The 22,469-nt window shown below is 38.5% G+C and overlaps 2 protein-coding genes across 2 annotated transcripts; one reads left to right on the forward strand and one right to left on the reverse strand.

Moving 5' to 3' along the window:
- Positions 1-805: 805 nt before the first annotated feature.
- snz (sorting nexin snazarus) lies at positions 806-5,380 on the forward strand. The gene is made up of 10 exons (XM_088044325.1): positions 806-967; positions 1,022-1,247; positions 1,295-1,602; positions 1,651-1,823; positions 1,875-2,308; positions 2,352-2,595; positions 2,641-3,368; positions 3,419-3,552; positions 3,596-4,151; positions 4,198-5,380. Coding segments are annotated over exons 1-10 (2,853 nt in total). The 5' UTR covers positions 806-965; the 3' UTR covers positions 4,246-5,380.
- LOC148170241 (cholecystokinin receptor-like) lies at positions 5,249-20,689 on the reverse strand. Its single transcript, XM_088044349.1, has 6 exons — positions 20,282-20,689; positions 18,470-18,649; positions 17,118-17,283; positions 6,431-6,628; positions 5,852-6,025; positions 5,249-5,807 (listed from the first exon to the last, which is right to left on the reverse strand). The coding sequence occupies exons 2-6, from the start codon at positions 18,644-18,646 to the stop codon at positions 5,287-5,289; spliced, it is 1,236 nt and encodes a 411-aa protein (XP_087900475.1). The 5' UTR covers positions 18,647-18,649; positions 20,282-20,689; the 3' UTR covers positions 5,249-5,286.
- Between the last annotated feature and the right edge of the window lie 1,780 nt (positions 20,690-22,469).

The following is a 22,469-nucleotide window of genomic DNA, read 5'->3' on the forward strand; positions in this document are numbered from 1 at the left end:
TGCAGCGTAGAGAATTTTTAATAAATCATTTACTTTATTAGTCTGAACAAATGTGGACCGGGGATTAATACAAGGACAACGTTTTCTTTTAATGAATATTATTGAATTATTTATTTCCGAATTAGTTTCGGTAATTTTTAGGAACAACATAAATTAATTTTATGTACATGAAATATCTTGGTTAGTTCGATAATGTATCTACACAAAAATATTTTGAAATTTTGCTTCACAACTTGTTTTATTATTTTTATACAATATACACTTTTATAATAATTATTATGCTGTATTACAATCAAATCTAGACATTTTACTCATCGAAGGAAACTATTAGATCATTTCCAAGTGGTTCAAACCATAATTTTTGATTACAAACGGGTCTGATAAGATAAATAGTGGTTGGGTTTCGATAAAAATTCCAGAAACCTTCAAATAATAAAAATAATACATCAAAAAATAGCAAAAAATTCATATAACACAATGCGGATATAAATATTGATGAAACTGGAGTTTAATTGGGTGAGACAATCAAAGTCTTTCTTGATTTTGTTTTTTTTTTTTCAATACAAAGTAAAAAATAGTGTGAATTTGCATAGAATTAACTTCATTTATTTTAATTGTGATTAGTTTAATTACACAATTAGGTAAGTAACAAGTTGTTATTAATAAACAGTGTATTATAGAAACGATCATTACTAGGAATTTTATAGAAAAAAATCAAAAAAGTAAAGAGTACAATGAGGCTAGTTATGCAACCAACACAACTCACAAAATAAAGTCTGCGTCTTATGCAACTAAACTTACACGTTTTCTGTCAAATAAGTGTCATTAGTCCTGTCATGTGTCATCGCATTTTTTCAAACGTCACAAAAGGATAAACATCAGCTGATTGATTTTGAAAACAGCTTTTTTAAAGATTTGTCCAACAATGCTGTTATCACGATAACTTATAATGACTTAGAAGTGATATGTAAGTTCTTTGTTTGCCTTTGAGGTTATGTTAACCACCAACGCATTTCCCCAGGATGTACGTTTATGTCACAGCGTTAGCAACTGCATGCTTTGGTCTGTCTCTCGTCTTCTCAACATGTTTTTCCTATTTCCTCTTTGTATTTCTGACGATTGGAATGGTGTTATCGAGCGCCGGCATTGTTGTCTGGATCCATATCAAACTGTCTTCGCGTCATGTCTCGACCGTGGGGGCCGAGCAAGCTCTCAAAGATATCGAGAACTTTAGAATCACGCTGATGGTGAGACAAATAACAGTGTGGTGAGTCAATAAAAATGGATTTTGTAGAGGGACTATGAAGGGGGGAATGGGAAGGCAGCTCAGGCCCACTTTCCGCAAGTTTTCGGGAGAACTGTGGACAGTCTGTTGCAGCAACTATTGGATTTTATTGTGAGAGATTACATTTTGGTGTATTTGAAAGAATACGCGTATAATTGGGAGGCGTTAGGGGAGAACATCAAAGAGGATTTATGGGGGGCTATTGAGATCCTCCATGAAAGATTAGCAAGAGTGGACCACGCTAAACTCATCGCTTGTGATATTGTGTCAAAAATCACCACCCATTTCGAGAAAATCCGCGAAGCCAAAACTGTCGTGTTAGTATTTATTTTTTTTTTATTTATTATGTTGATAAATTGTTCTAGGGCTGACTCGGATCATCCCCCAATGTTCGCTCTGTCACCTCATGTCATGTCGTCCGACAAAGAACTAACGTATATTAGATCCGCCAGCGAGTTATTCATCATGTTTTTGTTGCCGCGCAGCTATTCATTGTCTCCTTCCAAGTACTTTTTAAGAGAAATCCTAGCGTGCAAAGGTAACATGATTGTAGCTACAAAGTTATCCACTATATTTTATCTGAGTTTAGTTTTTAAACCTTTCGTGGAAATCATCACCGACCCCGACTTCTTCAATCTCTACGTAATTTATTACATCGAGGCTCAAAAAATCGCCGCCAACGTCCACGTCAAAGCGTTCGAGTATGCTAAGAGTTTTGACGACATTTTAAAAATCATCTCGAAAACCGACGACATCGACGCTCTAAAATCGATAAGATATAGTTTAGTGACGAAGTTGATGCAAGCGACGACTTTGCAGAACTTGAATCGGTCGAAAGGAGTAGATTTGGACAACGAAAAGAGCGTTTTGGCGTCCGCCGGAGTCAATAAGTCTGATATCAACGCGGCGAAGAAGTTGAGGAAGTATATAAACCAACTGACGGTGGCTAAGAAAGAATGTGAGAAGAGGCTGACTAGTTTGGGGTGGGAGTTGGGGTACCAGTTTAACGACGATTTTAAAAAGGTTGGTAGCACTGTTTTGGGGCCCGAGTGTAATTTGTTTTCAGACTTTACCAATTTCGTCGATTTTGGAGCACGTGTTGGGTCGGAAGTATTTGTCTCAGTTTCTGGAGACTTTGGCCAGTCAGGATATGGTGAGGTATTGGATAGCTGTGGAGGAGTTGCGGACAGCTCATCGAAAAAACTGGCACCAATTAGGCGCGGAAATTTTTTATACTTTCATAAGAAATCCCACCTCTGAAATTAAAGTTGAAAAAAACACGCGGAAGAGGATGGAGGCTTTTTTATTAGGTTCGTTATCGCCGTCGTTTTCCGTCTCTAAAGAGTAATTTCCAGGTGATAAGGGACCAGAAGTTTTCTATGAAGTACAATGTCAGGTTGTACAAACTTTAGAAGATAAATACTACCAACCATTCTTAATCAGCGACTACTACAAAGAAATGGTCGCGGCAATGGAAAAAGAAGATGACATATCTGACCTCGATCGCTCGCTAGAAGAGCGCCAACTGTCTGGAGACTCTCTGTCTAGCGTTGATAGTACAAACCTGAATGTGGGCGACCATTCAAATTACGCCAAACTAAAACTCGACCAATTGGAGGAAAGACTTAATAACAAAACACAAGCGTTACAAGCTCTGAGAACATCGCTCCGCCCAGAATCAAAAGTTCTGAGCAAACTAGAGAAAGAAGTAGAGTGGTTACAAGGTGAACGCCGACAGTTGGAGGCCCATCTCACAAGAACTGAGGTTTGGGGGGAAAACTTGGGGAAATGGAGGACAGTAGTCCAATCAGCGGAAGTCCCGGACGAACGCGAACCTCTTCAGTTCGTCTTAGTGGTGCACATGGCGGAGGAGCAAAGCAGCGACGGAGAAGAAACCATCAGTACTGGTTGGGTCGTCTGTAGAAGTCTCACTCAGTTTCAGGAGCTTCACCGGAAACTACGACCGTTGTGCTCGGAAATCCGCAACCTGGAGTTACCATCGAACACTTTCAAGTTTCTCTTCGGAAAGAGCGATAAGGGGTCGTTGGAAAAAGCCAAGCAACAGATACAGAAGTACTTGGATGTAAGAGATTGAAGGTGTAAGTGCCGCTGCTTTTATTACCACTCTTCCAGTTTATCCTCACCGATGAGAGACTGAACCAAAGCGAAGCTGTGTACTCCTTTCTGAGTCCCAGTTCGGATCACTTGAAGCATTCCAGTCCGAGTCCAAAGAAGTCCCGTTTTTCTTTCTCCACTCTTTTCAAAAGGTAGACAATCTCTCGAAATTTTTTTTTCTTAGATTTTTTTTAGTGGCAGCGAGCAGAGCAAAGACAGTTCCTCCATCAAGGAAAGCGAAGAAGAAGACATATCGCAATGTTTGGACGCACCAGTTTCGAGCGACACCGTTGATTTCGTGAAAGTCAACGGCCACCATTCCAAGATTTACGATGATAACAAAGACACCATCGCCGAGCCTCTTTATGGTCTTCTGGGTGAACTTTTCGACATGAGGGGCGTCTTCAAGTACCTCCGTAAAACTCTCATCGGTTTCGTCCAAGTGACGTACGGTCGTAACATCAACCGCCAAATTCACGAGACAATCTCGTGGTGGTTTTCTGAACAGATGCTTCATTATTATATAACTTTGATCTTGAAGAATTTTTGGCCAGGGGGCTCGTTAGCTGGGGTTGGACCTTCTAGAACCGTGGAAGAGAGGATCGCAACGGCGAGAGAAGCACAGATTTTGTTTGTTAGTAATGTCCCGGAGTTGTTGACGACTCTGGTGGGGGCGACAGCGGCGAAAAACGGCGCGAAGAAGGTTTTTGACGCATTCCAGGAAAAGAATATGAATAAGCAGCTACTTTATGTGAGTTAGGAATGTAGAGAGGAATGGTTTTAAATTTTTCTTTCAGGAAATTTTTGAGGTCGTGATGGACGCCGCTTTTCCTGAAATCAGTTAACGAAATAACACATCAATTGTAATAGAGAAAACGATATTTTTAGATTGATTTTTTTGGAAACTCTGGTCATCAGACTTACTTCCTTCTGACTGTCATTTTTAAAAGTACGTCGTAACTTTGTCTACTAATGGTACTAGAAATGTGTACATAAATGTGATGTACAGGAAAATTACTAATAACTTTTTAGTGTGCAATTTTCCTAAATGGTTCTAACGTTTTTTTAAATTTAAAACAGATGGTTTCTAAGCGGAGCTTTAACAGCAATTTAGCACAAAAAGACATTTTTTTTATGTATTTCGATTAGAATCATTTAGGGTGAAATATTAGTACAGACCGTCTACTTAATTGCGCAGATTACTTGATGCCCAGCGGCAAATTTATCATGTTAAAAAATATAGAAAAATATTCAGAGCTCGTTTTTTATCTTCTGCGCTTTTTTGTTAGACGAATTGAAGGTGTTTCAGCTGCCGTGCATTTAGAAATTTAGTTTGTGTGCATCTCATACACTTAATGTGAATGTCTTTAATTGTGATAAGCTTTATTTAGTAACTGATAACGATAACTAAGGGCAGTATTAATTTAATTCCAAATATGTATTTATTTTTTGTACCAAAGAAATTTAACTTATTTTTTCATTTTTAACTGTGTACTTTGTATTCTATGTAAATAAATGTAAACGTTATCAAATAGGAGTACATAAAAGTAAGTTTTTGCGGATGATTTACTACCTGCGACGTATTTATTACTTAATTGGTTCTTTTTAAATTTCAAATTAACATAATTTTTTATAAAAAATGTTAATTTCTTCGTTACGTGTATCCACAAAGAAGTTTCAGGTGTTTCGCATCGTTAGTTTTTTTTGTATTAATGTTTTTAGGTCGAAATTATCTCAAGATTGGATTATTTTTGAAGCGGGCAATTTGCACTAAGGTAACGACCCTTTTTTTTTGGTAAGTCTAAAAAATCTGCTCCTGTCGGGTGAAAAAATAAGACCCCATTTTTCCACACGCTTTAATCAAATATAGTACATGATTATCATAATTATCTCGTAAATTCGGCATTCTCCGAACAGCGCATCGTCCATTTCGTTTCCAAGTTGATTTCGCTCCCATTCACTCCAAAATTTCTGTTTTTTTTGAAACACTTAAACATGTTAACAAACGATTTCCTAAATCCACAGTTCATGAAACAATAAGTGATCGGGTTGCAACAGCTAGAACAGTACGCTAACAATTGTAAAAATGTGATTGCTTTATAGCCTAAGTTATTGTAAATAACGGAGGGTTCAAACAGGACGATTGTATTGATGATGTAAAGTGGTGTCCAACAAATAAAGAACTCTAAAACGACAGCAAACAACATTTTGATGACGCGTTTCTTGTTGAGAAGACTTCTCTCAGCATTGGTGCGTCTGAGTCCTCCTACTAGTTTCTGCGAGCCTCCGATGGGACTGGTGGAGTCTTGCGACCAATTGTGACGCAGTTGTTTCCAGTCGGGGTTCGTTCGCCACCGACTTGTGGTGGAACCTTGGAGAGTGACGTAAGCGTCTACAGCGCCGTTTGCTGCAAGTTGTAGTTAGAGGAGTTTGGAGGTTTGAAGTACTTACTCGAATCTCTGAGGGTCTTTTCAGTTCGCATCCCTTTACAGAGGGTGCGAGTGATAAGGGAGTAAGTTACCCCCAGAACCAGGAGTGGAATGACGAGGAGGACGACATCGAGAAAGAGATTATAAGCCTTCTCGTAATCTAGCGAGGGCCAATCCTCGCGACATTTGTAATTTCCTGCAACATTAACAGCTCCATTAAAGTCTGAGATTAAAACGTTTTTTTTTCTTCCAGTTAAATCATACTCAAAAGGCTTTTAATCAGAGGGCGAGTCGCTTGATAATAGGATTTAACCATAAAGTTTCGGAGCAATACGATCCCGATATTTCACCATTACGGGGTCGGAGTGAAAAAAATCGGTTTAACTTTCTCTTTATCCGGTGAATTATTTAAAATTTCGGGTTGAATCCGCGAAAAAATGTGGTGGTGGTGAAGTTGCGGGTTTGTTTCGAAGTTCAATTGGCTGGAAAGGAGAGGTTTCATATTGATTTATTATTTACGCCCATCAGAACTAAGAGGATTTATTGGTCTTTGCTCTTTAAGAGCGTCTAAAAACACTAATTTGACCCAACCGCTTCTTACCTTGCTTGGTCGGCTTTAACTGACTTAGGAGTGCTATCGGGGCCATGCAGATTAGGCTTCCTAGCCATATGGCTACGATCATTTTATAGGCGTGACTTATGGTCTGCCATCGCAGCGAGCGAAGGGGGTGACAAATGGCGTAGTACCTCTCCACCGAGATAGCCACCAGCGTCCAGACGCCGACGCTCACGGAACACGCTAAAAAAAGAAGAAATAAAAATCCAATATTTGTCATAGCAAGGTCTTCGGCCCAATTTCAACAATGTTTATATTTTTCCTATTTTATTTATCTCTAGCGACAGGTAACTACCCCCTGGACATTTTCCTCGTCCTTTGGGGGTCATTAATCCGTCCCGATCGAAAGAACTCGTCTATATCGTCTAAAAACAGCAACGAACGGTGTCGCCCCACAATGAACTGAATTCAAATAAAGTTTAATAGTGCGTCTACAGTGGAATCCTAGACTGGAACTGGCGTTAATGAGACACCATTTGCGCTTAATGTTTGTTGCATAACCTTGAGGTGTCTTGGCGCCTCCACCACTTCCTGTCATGACAAATCGGGCGTAATTAACAAGCAAGCTTTTCCTTTCTGCTTAATTAACGGCGTTTTTTAAGCGACGTCTTCCCTAATTTACGGAATATTGTTCAGTTGTATTGTTCGGAATGCTTGTAAACGCAACAACGATTTATCTCTGGCAGTGGCGGCGAGAAGCGAGAATGATGGATAGCGTTTAGATAGATGGAGATATTATTTCTGGTGTAAGTTGAAACTTATTGAAACTCGCTTTACCGATCCCTTTCTCAATCATAATTAAATGGCTACTATAATGACCCGGCAGTATAGTCCCTATCAACGGCAATTGTTATTGATGGTGGTTGTTTAAGGCAACTTTGCGGTACCCAACTTTGTGCTATCGATTTCCTTAATTAGTCACGTGCTACCATAAATCCGTCGCCCCCTTGAAACAAAAAATGTGTGGTCACCGCGTCATATATCAAAATAAAACGACGTCCAACGATACTTCATCCAGACGACAGAAAAGAATTTGTTACAAGAGATTGGCGTCATTCATTTTCTTGAAATTACCTCTCGAGTTTCCGTAACTTTAACAGTCGCAAGATGTTAAAGAGTAACGATACAACGTGGAGATTATTAGAAAATGATTGATGAGAAGAGTTGGTATGCATGAAGCGCCGGGAAAATGAGGAAAATTTCTCGTGTGTGGATTCAAGTGTAAGCTGCAATTTCGCTGGAAAAAGTTGATGGGGGCTTTGTGTTTGCTTTGTCTATCTTGTCGTGAATTCATTGATATTTAAAACGCTTGCTTAAGCTTGAACGATGGAGAGGATATTTATTTTTGCAGTTTTCGCGCACATATTGACAATTAGTTTAGTGAAGAATACGCGGAGCTAAAAAGAGTTTCGCCTCAGCTTCATTATTAACCGGATAAGTCCTGCCATTTACTTTAACCTGAGGGATTAAATTTAGAGCACATTTTAAACAACGTTGCAAACTTTGTGAGTGACATTATACTATAATATTTACTGAGCTCTGCGTAAACTTAAGAAAGCAGCATCTTTTATATCGTTAGTTAAAATAAATGAGTTTAGCAGCAGAATAAAGCGTCCCAAACATGCTAGTTTTAAATTTCTACCGGCTATAAATTAGAAATTTTGCTTCTTGTAGCTCGCGCGGCTGTAAAATATCGCACACTTCACAATGCATTCGTAGTTGATAAAAGCCTCCCCTCTGAGTTGTGTGTTGAATTTCTTATTTTACTGTGTAAAGTAGTTTAGATCGATAATTAGATCTTGAAGGTATATTTGATTACCGCTCAACTTCTCGAAGTTTTAATAGTAAAATTTAACCCATAAATCCAGTAAAGAGCATACATTAGCGAAATTCCCCATTGCTAAAGGTTATGTAAGCTGTAATATCATTAGTAGGGGATGTCAGTTATTTACTGTCTCCGACATAATGATACATAATGGAAATTACTCATAATCACTCAAAGAGCGCCATTATTCAAGAAAATTACACCCCCGTCTTCATTGAATGGGCGGTGGTAAATGAAACCGCAGCATCTTGCTTCTGTAATTTTTCTTTCCATCCCTAAGAACTTATTAAGGCGCGTCAAGTCCTGTTGACAGAAATGTTGTCATGATATGGAGGAATAACAGATAAATTCGAGTAAAATAAAGTGGGCATTAAGTCTCGCCGGTAATTCCCCGCGATTCCCTCCCACACTTAAAAAGACAGATGCGTACCGTCAGAATTTTTTTCCTAACTTTCCAAGTTTCATTATAATCTCGACCCAAGGAACAAACGCGATAATATCGGCAGGATGGAAGAATCCGGGCGCGATTTTTTACTCCGGTGGAATTTATTATCTCGTGTCGTGAAGTTTTGCTTTTTAAATAACTGCGTTCTCCGTTTTTGCGCTTTAGTATCCTTTTAACTCCATCCCTGTATTAACAGCAATCCTGTTTTTGCTGTTATTATCGTCACACTACACGCATAAACGCGCCTTTACGCTTCACGCCGCAATTCGGTGTGAATTACGGCTTTAATTACCACAACGGAGTTCCTCAAGGAACCCGGTGTCCATAAACTCCACTTTGCGTGCAGAAACCCAACGTTTTTTCCGGAGACTTTAATAATTCATGTCCTGTCTGAGGTCTTCCATGATTACGCTCTTCAAATGCATACTACCGCTAAGCAATTAAATCCGCCATGGAAACCGTCCAGTGATGGATGAGAGGAGGACACGACCCGAATAACAATCTAAGAAAAATCAAATCGACAGAAATTGAAAGAGTAACCCGGAGCAGACTTATCGGCTCGTGGAGGCCGGAAAAAATATGTGGATAGAAACGAGGAAATTTGTTCGGGTGCTTAAAGCCGCTTTCTAGAAATGTATTAGCCGATTTACGGAGCTCTATGTTTGTAATCACAATAATTCACAGAAAAAGGAAAAAGTGAATGCGAGGACGATTTGTCAACGGCTTAAGGAGCTGCGAGGTTTAAACTTGCCGCCCTTTTACGGCGTTTTTTTCTATTATCACTACTTCAATCCCAGATTTTATTCCAATTGCTCCACTCCGTTTCATATTTTATGAGATGTGTGGACATGTTCCGGTAAAACTATGAAAAATCCCGGGCAAAAATGGTGGCCGCCCCTTCACCCACAGATGGCGCTTAAAAATTATGTCCTTCCATATAATAAAAATGTATAAACCATGTTAACCCAAGCTTTCCTCGTTTCTTTTCATGATTGATGTGACTCATAACAGCATTTCCAGCGTCTGTCCGATCGGCGCTCAGGAAATTGCTCCTTAATCAGTGTCTTTTTCGCTGTTATTTTTTCGAAAAAATCCGGCAGATGTCACGTAGCATGATGCGGGTTCAGTCCTGGAGGAAATCAGATCCTCGCATAATTAGGATTGTCCCATCTAAAATGATAGATTCAACTTTTTGTGCCTCGACAAACATTCAAATGGAATTATCGCGCCGCTCCGAGACGAATTAAAATATCAATCGTCCAATCTCCGAATGCAAATCAAAGCCGCCGTCACGCCGCCAGTGGCCGGTAATTTTCATTTTCGATTTATTCAGTATCAAGGACTCATATTCAAACTTATTGTTTTGTTAAACTTGGGTTTAGAGGAAGTTGAGAATTTGAGAGGGTTTAGGGGAAACTTTGTGTGGGTGTCTTCTGAAAGCTTGGATTTTTTTTGCGGGTGATTGCTTCTTTTAAGAGAATGATTTGTGGGCTGTAAATCAGCCTTGGTTTTGTGATACAAGATCTGACGAGAGTACAGACAATTGTCAGCAATTGAAAGTCGGAGCAGGAGATTTATCGCGTGATCTGAAATGCAAGCAACTTCACAGTGGAAATTAATTTGTATGTCGGGGATGGCCGCGCTGACAGTTTCAAATCAATACGTTTAAATAAGACCTTAAAGCTCCAGCTCTAATTTAAAACAACCAAAAAAATTAGTGTTTACCGAAATTTCATTCATAACAACTCGTAGTAAAACTTACTACGGAATTTTACTATAACTGATGACATCATGCGCTGGAGGTCGTCCATCAAGTTCTCGTTTCGCCCTTCCGCGGTGGTTTTAACCGGTTCATTGAAAGTAAAAGTGGATTTAAGAATTTCACTCAAAACCTGCACTCAAGGGCGACGGTCAAGTTTCAGTTTCGCCCCCAACCTAATGCTACTTTCGTTTTCACTTGTTTATAGTTAGCGAAGAAAATGTAAGAAAGTGGGCGACTTTGAAAGATGCGGGGGTGGATATTGAAAACTTGTTATTGTGGCTGAAAGTTCCAATGTTTTCGGTGTTAAAGGGTTACAAGGATCAGCCAAAAATAAAATAAAAGTGTCACTGAATTTCACCACCCGGCGCCTAGTAAACAATGCAAAAGTTTCCGTGTCGTCTCTCAATTCCTTCTTTAATTTATGCCTGGAACGAGTGTTTTATCTAAAATTCGCGGCAGGTGTAGCCATTCCAGGTTCGTTACGTGTCGCCTCAGCTCCATTGTGGTCTGTCATATCACATAGTTTGCAGCAAGTTTCGTAATTTTGCTCGTGGCAGCTAATTAAACCCTTCGTATGACAATCGGTAATTCTTTGAGGTACAGTCTCGAGGCAAATCGGATTAAAGTAAGAGCTTCCAATGCACTTTGGTTTTACTTTGTGGCGCACAAAGAGCAATTAATCAACTGTATGATAGCCAGCACCGGAAAGACTGCTCAATCAAGCGCGACTCGCAACAAAAATGCACTCCGGGATGCGGAGATTTCCAATCGCTTTCAGCCGGAGGAGAAAGTCGTGTCATAAACACATTTGACTTGCTAAAGAATAATGCTTTTTCGATATCTTTTAGGGGATGCTTCGTTCGGAATTTTGATAGAGTTCAAAGGACCATAATCCGGTGGAGGGTTCCTCCACGTCTTCAATAAACAGAAACACACTTGAATGTCATTTTGTTTTACGTGAAATGTATTCGGCTTGGCGTACACAGGTTTTTTGGGGGTTTCTGACAGCAAAAGAATGTAGCGGCTTGGATACATCAAAATTGCTATCATTTATCAAAATGGGTCGTTTTAGCCGTTCAGGTAACCGTGATGAATTGAGATACAGCCGGAGGATTAGGACTATAAAACGCCAAGCTAATGCAATTTCTTCAGAGTATCCATGAGGGAAGCTCTTTGTTAAAGTGCAAGCAAAAAGACGAGTTAAAACGAGTGTTGACTTGCCACCATATATTTTCGAACAAAGGTTTATTTTTCAGTTAACATTAGACGTGCAATATCGACCTACTTAGATAAGAGAGTTGTGCTATTTATTTCACCACTCTCTGGAGTTTATTACAAAGTATGCAACCAACAATACCTCAAATTACCTGTGAAAACTGGAATTAAAGTTTATGGAACAGCCAGCATAATTCTTAGGAGTCTTATCGCGACTAACAATAATTGGTATGCAGCGTTGTACTGGCGACTTTCCCCGTCCATTTACAAGTAAATTACGCCGTATTCAGTGAGACAGGAATAAAGGATTACGCTGGACGTAGTCTGGAATCAAAGCGACCCTTCACTTGACCCGATTAAGTCCTCTGGTACAAAGACGCCAAATTGTTGAATGTGTCATTAGTAGTTGGAAATTCTTTGAAAGTAATACCGATCTAAACCCATTAATCGGTTATTGAATTGCTTGTAATTGGAAGTCTAACCCCGAATGAGAAATATTTACATACAATTACTTATAAATCAATTATGGGTGAGATAATATGGGAAGCGTGGTCGTACATCGACTTAAACCCAATTAAACAAGTCCATTATCGCTGAGATAGTACACGCAGAATCGGGGCTTAATTTAGAACGCACACGGAATAAATTACAGTTTCAGGTGAGGTTTTTCATTTTCTTTCAGATCGGATTAAGCGACTGCTCATGCCAATATTTGTTATAGTTTATGGAGCTCTGAAATTTCATATTGTATGGCGACGGGAACTTCGATCGTGGAATGGAATTTCTTGTTACAAAAAGAAGGGTTGAGAATCTCAATATTGTAGATTTTTCCAGAACTTCCCCATCTTACCTGCTGTTACGCAATGTGTAAATTTTCCGGCGAGACTCGTGATTTATTGGATATTTCGAAAAGTTGGAGTTTTGCAAGACTCTTATTAATTGTTGGAAAGTGTTTAATTTTTTCCGTCTTGTATCGCCCATTCATTTAAAGATTTGTGTAGTCAAGTGCGTGCGTGTTGCTTCGAATTAAACTCCGAAATTTATTTCCAAACTCACGTGCTTAATCTTACTTAACAATTGTACAGACGTGATTAATGACCTATTATATTCCGATTGAGCTGAAATTGCTCCTCTCGCGTTTCCACCTAATCGGGATTATTTTCTAAAAAACTGAAAATTGTCGGTTGAGGCAATTAACGCTTCGTCTGGATCTGAACATAAATCTCGCAATGTAAACTCGACGAAAAATAAACAGATTAAGGCGTCGATTCAAAAATGGTGGATGCGCGTCCACCTGTTCCAAAAAACACTTTCAAACGACTCGTGACAAAAACCGGCGAAGAATCAGGCATTGAAGATGCGAGCCAAATTAGAGTTTCTTAAATCCGTTTTGTGGCTTCTCTTCGGCCGTTAGCCATAATTTCGCCTCGAAAAACTCCCAAGTTATAACAAGACGAAGTTATGGATTTAGGCGGTTTAGAGGGTATAAATGCACGAGATGAGTATACGAATAAAACTGCGATTATTGTACAATGGGGGCGGCCAGATGGTGCTACCAGTGTCTGGTTGGGATTTTTTTATTGTTATGTCATTGCGTTATTAGCATATCTCTGTGAGTTTTGCTTCAACGACTTGTCCGGGGAGGAAAGTCAATCAATCTTTTACAGTGGAGCGGTGTTGTTTTGTCAAATATTTTTCAACTGCTGTTTGGAGCGGCGCCAAGCTAAAAATATCGCCACTAACAAGAATGGGACGTAACAGTCTTTACAGTGGCGATAATTGAGCGCTAAAGGCACTTTTATCGCCAACTATACAATGGAAAAACACATATTCACCATATTATTATATCATTTTAAATTTATATAAACTCAACTCTCTTCGGGCTTTGAACTCTGCACAGATAACAGTGAAAGCATTTTTGAAACGGGTGGTTGCTTATTATTCCGCATTTTTATGACGTTCGTCCAGACACACCGCAAAGAACGCACTCATAAAAACGTAATTAAAATATCCCTCCAAAAGTGCCATAAACAAAGTCTACACATGATAAATAAAAACAGAGTCCCAACGCTCTCAGAAAATAATTTCAGATTTTAAGACCCAGGAAAGTACAGTTCTTACTTTCCGCAACTGTAAAGTTAAAAGAATTGTTTAACAACCGAGTAAAATTCCCCACTAAGGACAATCTTCGAAGCTACAAAATAAAAGAACAAAGTTCCCTAGTTTTATATTAGCATAGAACGCAAGTTCCGTAGTTTTATGGTAATTTAGTGCGCCATTTTGTTGCTTTTGCGGTCAAAAGATGTAATTAAAGTTTATCGTTGGCAGAAAATAAATAATGAAGCCAGGAGAATACAGAATGAATGGGAATAATTCAAAGCCACGGTGGAAATTTACAGTAAAATCATTCAGAGTAAAAGCACAAAAACTTTTACAATACAAAAGTTTGAAGCAATGCTATAAAAATTTTCAAGCACCTACTTTAGAATGTTATCCAAACGTGGTGATAAATTTGTTAATAAATTTCGGAAGCCCCGGAGTCGCCGGAAAATGATTTGTTGTCGGGAGCAGTTGTGCGTTTTAGTGATTGACTTGTCTGTATATCAATAAAAATCGCTAGAATTTTCTGTTAAAATTTACATTGAACTTTCAAACCGTTCAGATTTATGAAAACTGAACTTTTACGATAACTCACTATTTAATTCCAGTCCTGGATCGTAAATAATTCTCTATCGTTCGACAGGTTCCTCTTTGTTTATAACTGCTCATATTTTTACATTGCAACCACAACTTTGTCACTGGTGGATGCGCGTTTAGATTTAAAAAAATGTTGTAAAATTAGGGTAAATCGTTTTTAATTTGCGTTTCATAGTGTAAAACAGATTAGGCCTTTTAACGCGCTCAACTCGGCCCGGACTCTTTTTTAATTAAGCGCGGAATAAAACAGCTTTAAGTGTAAATAACGGCAGTGGTTTAATAGCCGTAACTGGAGGAAAGTGCACTTGGATTAAAACTGTATTATTTATGAGAAAAATTGTCGACTCGTTCCTTCGAGGACGAGGGACAATAATTGTTTGGAATCTAAACAAACAGCGCCGGCAGATCCTTGTCTAATTCCTGCGAGGAGCAACACGATACGTGAGACGACTTTCAATAACGAGGGAGTTAACACGAACAATAGACCATTATTTGTGGAATTGAACGGCGACTGAAAAATGAACTTTTAATATCTTTGGTGAACCGGTGGGATTTATTCGTTATTTCGTCTGGTACAAAATTTTACACCATCTGCTTGTGATGAGTGAAATTCAAATGAAATTAGAGGAGTTTGCTGCTACAGGTGAAAGGGGCAATTTTTCTTTCTTTTTGTTCTAATTTTGTTCTGATTTTTTGCGTGTGAGGCGAGCAATTTTTTCGCTCGTAGTCGAATGACAGTCTTAACAAGATTTCTCAAAAGTTTTCTTAATAAGGATTCGGCACTTGGTCTGAAAGCCGCAAGCACGTTATAATTCATCAGTTAGTGGAGGCTTATCCGGTGGCTGTCGGCGGAAGCAACTTCTTTGTTGAAAAATTAAAAGCCTACATAAGTCACGTGGGCACATAAAGAACAACTTTCTAGCAAAAAATGTAATGAGATATTATGTTGGGTACAAACAATGCAAGTTAAACTTCTTGTTTAGCTAGCCCAGCAGTGCAAATATTTAGAATTTACAATAACAAGCAGAATCGCGGCTCGTCGAAGGATGAGTTCTCTTGTTAAGACTTTGGAAGCTCATAGAGAAATTTTTTCACTAGACGTCGCTTCATAACTAACCAGTTTTGTTTCGGCTCTTGTTTTCCCGGAGGCGTCCCGAGGGAATGACTTTTATGTAACACTTTCTTATCTTAGCTCACTCTTATAATTATTTCGAGTAAAGTTTATAATGAAGTCTTTTGCACCTACATGCAGAAAGTGCTGTTAAACAAATTACCTTAATAATGTCGCCGGCGTCGGAAGCAAATGTAATTTAGTCCCTTCAAAAATCTGCGGCGCGAACTCGATTTTTGCGCAAATTTTTGTGTTGTTGGCAATGTAACATGTCTAGCTCCCGTCGAACGGCTCCAAATAATTTACGATTTGCAGGGCCGGGATTGAAATTTGCAGTAAATTTAGTGAAAGTATAATAAAGTCCAATCGTAGGTGGATGTGTCTACAGCTTCGCCCGCTTTGTAAACGTGGAGCTATGATTGAAGAGGGTTAAAAAGCGGAAAATCAACGTAAGTGGAAACGATGTCGGCTTGGATTACTATAAAAAAGAAAAATACGAGAGACTGTGAAAGATCGTCCTTTCAAAAATTAACCAAATCGTATTTTTTCGGTCGCAAAGATCGGTTTCCTTTATAACGACGTTCTTTGACAAGTACAATCAAAGTCAGAGTTCTATTTAAAAATTTAAATGAAGTTATTTACGTCAATTTAGTGCAGTCATTTGCCTGGTTAGCATATAATGGCGTTGTTTAACTTTATTTTATTTACGTCAAATGCCATTTCCATGTTCCGAGTTCCTCGAAATATTCCGTGCTTGTAATTAGTAATTAAGAAGTTTTTTCCAATCTTTTGCGATAAGCTCAAAATTTATTGTTACTGATAAAATTGATCACGAGAATGAGGGTCCGTCTTCGCCCCCAAGACATCTTGACGAAGGTCACTCTATTAGACGTCGCGACGCTGCTCAATTTCGGTGTCTAATCAGTGGAAAGCACGGATTTGATATTGTTCGAATTAATTGCCGTTTAAATTTATGAAAAGTTTGTTTTAATAAAGTCGACGAGAAAAAATTCAATTAGACTTGGAAATGGAAGACACAAGGTCGAAGGAAACAAATCGGAGACATTATTCTACGGAATGGGGGCGGTTTTTACCGGATTATCTATCAAAACCCGACGATGGGGTTGGGAATTCAGCTATACACCGGTGAGAATTAATTATTAGGGTTGAACATTTCACCCCTATTACTTTACGTAAATGAGACGTCAAAGGGGCGGTAAAGGTAGCAAATGTACAATAACAAAATTTTGGCTTTTTCTGCTGTCTGGAATGACTAGTGACAATTTTTCCGGCGTCAACAAATTCGCGACAAAGTAATTTTTGCATGCAAAATAATTTGTATTGTTGACATTGTGCGTGGAAAAAAACAACCGAATTTTCCATAGTCATTGACGAATGACGTTCAAGATAACAACACCTTATAGTACTTCGAAGTTATTTTGATTTTTTTTCGGCAATTTCCTGCAATTCATGCTTCGCCCCTCTATAAATCATCCCTATCTAACTTCCCGCAACATCCCCATTATAAGCGCAATAATAACACTCTCTCTAAATCACATCATATCTGCATTCATGGCTCTTCTTTTCCGTCTGGGTCGAAAATACGGGGTAACTTACCTTGCAGAAAGGGCAGAAGTTTGCACATGACTTCACCAAAAACGAAGTGTCTCAACAGGGTTCCAATTAACGTAAAGGGGATGCAGAGGACTCCCAGCAGGAGATCCGATACGGCCAAGTTCAGCAGGAACAAGTTTGTTATCGTTCGCATCCTTTGGTTCTTCACCTGCAGACACATACAATTTTAATTAATTCCTGCGAGACAAAAATGTTCAATTAGGTTCAGGATTTTGTTATTATCATTATTGCTCCAAGTTCGTTTGCCTAATTGAATCCGGGTTGATTGGATCTTGGGATTTTCTTAGGGCTTCTTCGGAATGTGGGGATTTAATTCAGTGCCGTAATTAAAGTTAATTTTGTACCAATTAAAACGAGACAAATATTTGTAATGTTGAAGGTCGGAATTTTTCCGCGGCGCTTCAATTTATTGTTTCGATATTTTTTCACGCGGCGATATGCAAAAAAAATACGAGTAATGAATCATCGAATTAGCATTATAGAGAGGAACGAGTTAAAAATTATCGATCTTTAATAAATTGTTTTTTTGATTGTAGGTCATGAATAAAACCCTTAATGAGGTTTTTCTCATTTGAATAATAATTACGAGAGTCGAGATTAATCCCAGAAAGAGTGCAGTTGGATTAGAGTTTAATTTATATTTGGTGACTGTCTTTGCTTAATCTTGTTAAAGCATTTGAATTGCTGAAATAAAAGCAAACATGGGGTTCAAAAGAAATAATTACCAGAAAAGAATTTAAATTGAGATGTTTCTAAAAATGGTGGATGCGCCGGGAGAATTTTATCTAAAATTTTATCCTGCTCATTTTAAACTCACGTAGGATTTAAAATTACAATTGCCGGTTTCTGGGATATATTTTCATTTAATTTGCGTTGTTTTAGAGTATGTAAATATCCATTCAAATCTTAATTCCATTGTTTACCAACATTGTGTTTTCCGTCTGCCTGCAAAAAGAACGAATAAAAAGACATAGCAACGTTATTAAAAAAATAAACTGCCGTGACCTAAATTTCAGGAAAAATAACATTGCCGGTATTTTTTCATTTGTGTTTATTTTCTTTTTCAATTATCCAGGTATTTTCACGCACTGATTACCGGTAGTAGTGTCTCTTTCACCTCTATCTCGCGAGTTTAAATCGAACTGCAGCACAATTATGCATTCGTAAAATGCAATTATCTCTAAGCCTCAACCCGCCTAGTGAAAATGTAAAAAGCCGTGTGAATGAAAACCTCCGACGAAATTCTGTCAATATACTTTGCATCAAATTTCTGCTTTTAGCATAAGCAGTTGGGACTCGTACTTTCCTTACGAAAGTCTAAACTGAGCACATACCAAGGTAAGAATGACGAGGGTGTTTCCGACGACTGCCAACATGAAGATGACCGCATATAAGGGTATTGTGAGTCTGCCAGTTTCGTACCATAGCGGGATACTTCCGGTTTTCGGTGGTGTTTCCGGCGTTGATATGTTCCAGGTTAGAGTAGTGTTGGCTTCTGTTCCATCGTCCATGGCCTGAAACAGATTTTCGAAATTGCAAACATTAAGTCGAGAAAGCCTGATTAATATCCTTAGCCAAATATTTTCACTTTCGGTGGAATTAGTGGTGGAAACGACCGCGGCTTCGAATAAAGAATTGGTTTTTTTGGCGGTAGGAAATTTCCGTTCGATTTTTCAGACAAATAAGATAAGGAATGGGGAATTGGGAAATGGGGCGGGAAATAAAGTGACATTTTGGCAAGGGATACTAAGCTAAAAATAGAGATTGTAGGCGCAAACCTGAGTTGCAATTATTCCATTTTGTTGTGCTCATTTTCTTATTGAAAGTTGCGTCACCTAGATAAACGAAATCTTTAAAACTATGTGATAATAAAACCGGCACTAGACGAATTTCAAAAAGCTCGTTTCATCCAATTGACTTTTTTCTTTGTAATTCTACGCGATTCCCTCGCTATTTTTTTCCGTTCCACTTTTTTGCAAGTTCAGTATAATCCTATTCTTTCTTTTGAAGCCCATCGATCATTTCTTCGTGTAGTAATAGAAATATCGGGATTTAAAACACAAAGGCGTGTAGTAGCCCGCGCATTCTTTAGAAACATGTTTGAAATTCCGAAATTCCTACTGTTTGTCTTAATTTAGTAAATTATCTTGGGGTATTTAATAAGTGGGAGCTTGTACCCTGGTAATTTAAAAACGCGTTTACTTTGCAAAAATGGTGGATGCGCCAGCAAGTTGTGCCGTCCATGTTCGTTTAATTGAATCCGTTTATTTTTAAAACAAGACTAACTTGTATTAAATTAAAATCAGCAGCTGCAGTGCTAGCTAAAAATCTAATTGCTTCCGTCTGACATGTTAGTGCAATTTCACGCAATTCCATCAGTTTTTTTCCACAATTCTATTTATCCCTTTTTTGGGTCCGTCGCTCATCCAAATTAAGTTTCCTCGTGATGATTGTCTCTTCGCCTCTTTCCAATAACCTCAGAATTCTCTTTGTCGTTGTCAAAAACCGGTTTCATGGCCGAATGCTCTTCTTCTCGCCAAATTTCTAAACAAAATCGTCATTTCCGCCGATTCTCAAAATGGCGCATAATTCCTCTCTTTTGATGTATCCCTCGAGACATTGATAATGTCCATTCTTCGCGCCATCCTTCTGCTTCGTTTACAATTTCGCTTAATTAATTGGCTTCTAATTGTGAATTAAAGCCGTAATGAATTTCGTTTGTCAGAGACGGAGCAATTAATTCTATGCCCACGGCCGACCAAATTGGTCCCGTGCCGATTTTTTTCTAGGCGTGTTATTGTTGAAATTCATTTTGAAAGAGAAAGGATTTAATTAAGTTTAATGCCCCAGGCGCGACGGGGTTGTTAAGATGAAGGAGTTTGTCGAGTATCTTTAAATCAATGACGAGAGAGGGAATTACGGTGATGCTTATTTTCATTATTTGAAAGCGAGGATTTGCATTAGCAAAACCGAAAGATAATAGACAGCGAAAAAACACCAGAAACAAATTAAAATCGCGAAATTCGGTTTTTGCCGCCGGGGTCTAAAAATAGAAGTTTGCGTAAATAAGGGAGCAAAAGGGCGCGGCTCACTTAAACTACAATAATTAATTTCACGCGAAGTAATTAGAAGCAAAATTTACTTACACCTGGAACTTGAACGATGGGGATTCTCCAGCGATGAACCAGTCAAGCCATGGAACGAGAGAGTGCACTTACTTTCGAATTCGTAGAGCGTGAAATACAAAAGCACTGCGCTTTACAAATGCAACGCGATTTACATCGCGTCAAACGTAAAAGCTCCAAATAGATGGAACTCAGTCCGGAAATTAATTTCAGACTCGTAATTGCTTTAGAAACTTAGCGACAGAAAATCAAGAAAATAGTTAATTTTTTTGTACGTTTGGAACTACTCCTTCAAGACAAGGAGTTCGAAAATTCGATTTTTTCGACGTAGCTAACTTTTCCCCACTTAGAAATTTCATTAACTTTTTTAGCGCGCGATCTTTTTAGTTCAACGCAACAGTTCCAAGATTTCCGTCTGAAACCGACGCGTGTACTGAAACGCTCAAGCTTTCAGAAGCAGACAGAGCGACGCCAGCGCTTCCATTCACAGGATTTTATCCTGACCTAGGATGCCATTCTGCACTTCTTGCATTGATTATTGTCATAGGTTAAGGGTTGGTCTTGGCAAACCAATTCGGAAGGGTTAGAGAGGTAATTAGGAAAATTCAGGTCCCAAGAGGAACGTTAATTTGAACCTCGACTTTTTTAAGGGAGAAATGCTAATTTCAATGGAAACAGAGCACCTGTTGAAGAAGTTAAGGGCCAATATGTTACACCGGATCCGACGTCTTTGAAACGTTATACGGCTTTTATTAATTAAAAAAAGCTTTCTTTGAAAAAATGACAGGTCCTGTAAAAATACGAGTTTTTCGGATTATTTTTACTCTAATAAAGTCAGAAACAGTCGCCGTTAGCAGAATTAATGAATGAACAAGAAAAAAATGTTATTAAAAGTTCTGCCCAAGATCGCGGCGAACAATGAAAGTTATTTCAAATTAATTAAAAACATCAGTTGTTCTCGCTGACCTCCACACAATTACTTGCTTATTATTTTCCACTTGGATGGACTGCTAATGTCTCCTCCACTCAATTTCAGAAGAAAAGAAGAAGCCACCTGTTGATTATCCCCAAGAAAATTGTCTCTTGCTCTCACGCGTTTCTGTAGTTTTGATAATTCGGCATCAATTTTTAAGCAGCTTTTTCTTGAAAGATTGTTATTCGAGTTGCATAGCTTTTAAGCTATTCTCATTGAGAAAAAGTCACTTTGAAAGTTATTTCTCATTGCAACCAGCCGTGACTGAAAGTGCGTCTTGTTTTCTACCGAAATTAATTTTCCCCGCCTGTTTTCTATTAAATTTACAACAAGAAACTTGGATCAATTATAAACTTTTCCGAATGATTAAATTTGGAAAAATTTGATTGATCGTCGAATTGTCGTCATCAATTTCCCTGGCTCTTGAAGGACTAGTGTGATTTATTCGTCCCGTTTAACCCTCGGGATACCAAGGGACTGCCCTGGATACCTATGGGTGCTCCGCTCTTAACTTAATTACTGGGGAAAGCACAAATCGATGAGACTCGTTATGTTCGATATAAATCCGGGAAACAGAATTATTTTTTATGAACGGTGAAATCGCGAAAGCCGAATCAAAGGAAAGTAACTGGAAAACGTCAGGAAAGATTTTATCGGGTTATGCTAATCCTGTATTAAAAATTTACGGACGGTCTTTAAATGGTAATGAGAAAAAGATTTAGTTTCGGGTTATCCGATTTGGAGTTCTTGAGGGTTTGTTCCCGCAATTATGACTTTCCCTGGAGTATTCCAGTCACACTTTTAACGACCAGATTTCACAAATATTCAGTTTATTTATTTTTTGGGATCTGCTTGGAACCTGCCTCAAATGCTTACGCTCTCATTAAACCCAAAGTATAAATTCGGAGATGAATATTGTACGGTCCTGGATAAACGGGAAAGGACGTAATATGGTTATAAATAGAAAATTCCTCGACAGCTTCCAAAAAAATCTCTCCAAGATAATAAAATTTCATGAATATACGAACTCTATGGTTTATAAAATTTGAAATCATTCCCAGTACAGGAAGATAAAATGAAAAAACGAATTTTTTATATCGCCTTGTCGTGTTAATTTCGCAGGATTTAATACCACTTATCTGGAATTGCTGGAGGGTTTTTTAAGGTCACTAGATCAAATTGTCTTTTTTATAAGGTACCGCTGTTAGTTTTCAGTGCGCAATGCAAGAGAGACAG

Source organism: Gnatocerus cornutus, chromosome 8, assembly GCF_029298725.1.
Source record: "Gnatocerus cornutus isolate USDA-ARS CGAHR chromosome 8, icGnaCorn1.1, whole genome shotgun sequence".
In the NCBI taxonomy this organism is placed as follows: domain Eukaryota; kingdom Metazoa; phylum Arthropoda; class Insecta; order Coleoptera; family Tenebrionidae; genus Gnatocerus; species Gnatocerus cornutus.

Excerpts from the sequence above, each read along its gene's own strand:
- snz (XM_088044325.1), top strand. Across the intron at positions 1,603-1,650 it reads CGCGAAGCCAAAACTGTCGT|GGCTGACTCGGATCATCCCC; the intron begins GTTAGTATTTAT and ends AAATTGTTCTAG. Across the intron at positions 3,553-3,595 it reads TTCTCCACTCTTTTCAAAAG|TGGCAGCGAGCAGAGCAAAG; the intron begins GTAGACAATCTC and ends GATTTTTTTTAG.
- LOC148170241 (XM_088044349.1), bottom strand. The coding sequence starts at position 18,646 with ATGGACGATGGAACAGAAGCCAACACTACTCTAACCTGGAACATATCA. Across the intron at positions 6,629-17,117 it reads ACTTCTGCCCTTTCTGCAAG|CGTGTTCCGTGAGCGTCGGC; the intron begins GTAAGTTACCCC and ends TTCTTTTTTTAG. Across the intron at positions 5,808-5,851 it reads AAAGACCCTCAGAGATTCGA|CAAACGGCGCTGTAGACGCT; the intron begins GTAAGTACTTCA and ends TACAACTTGCAG.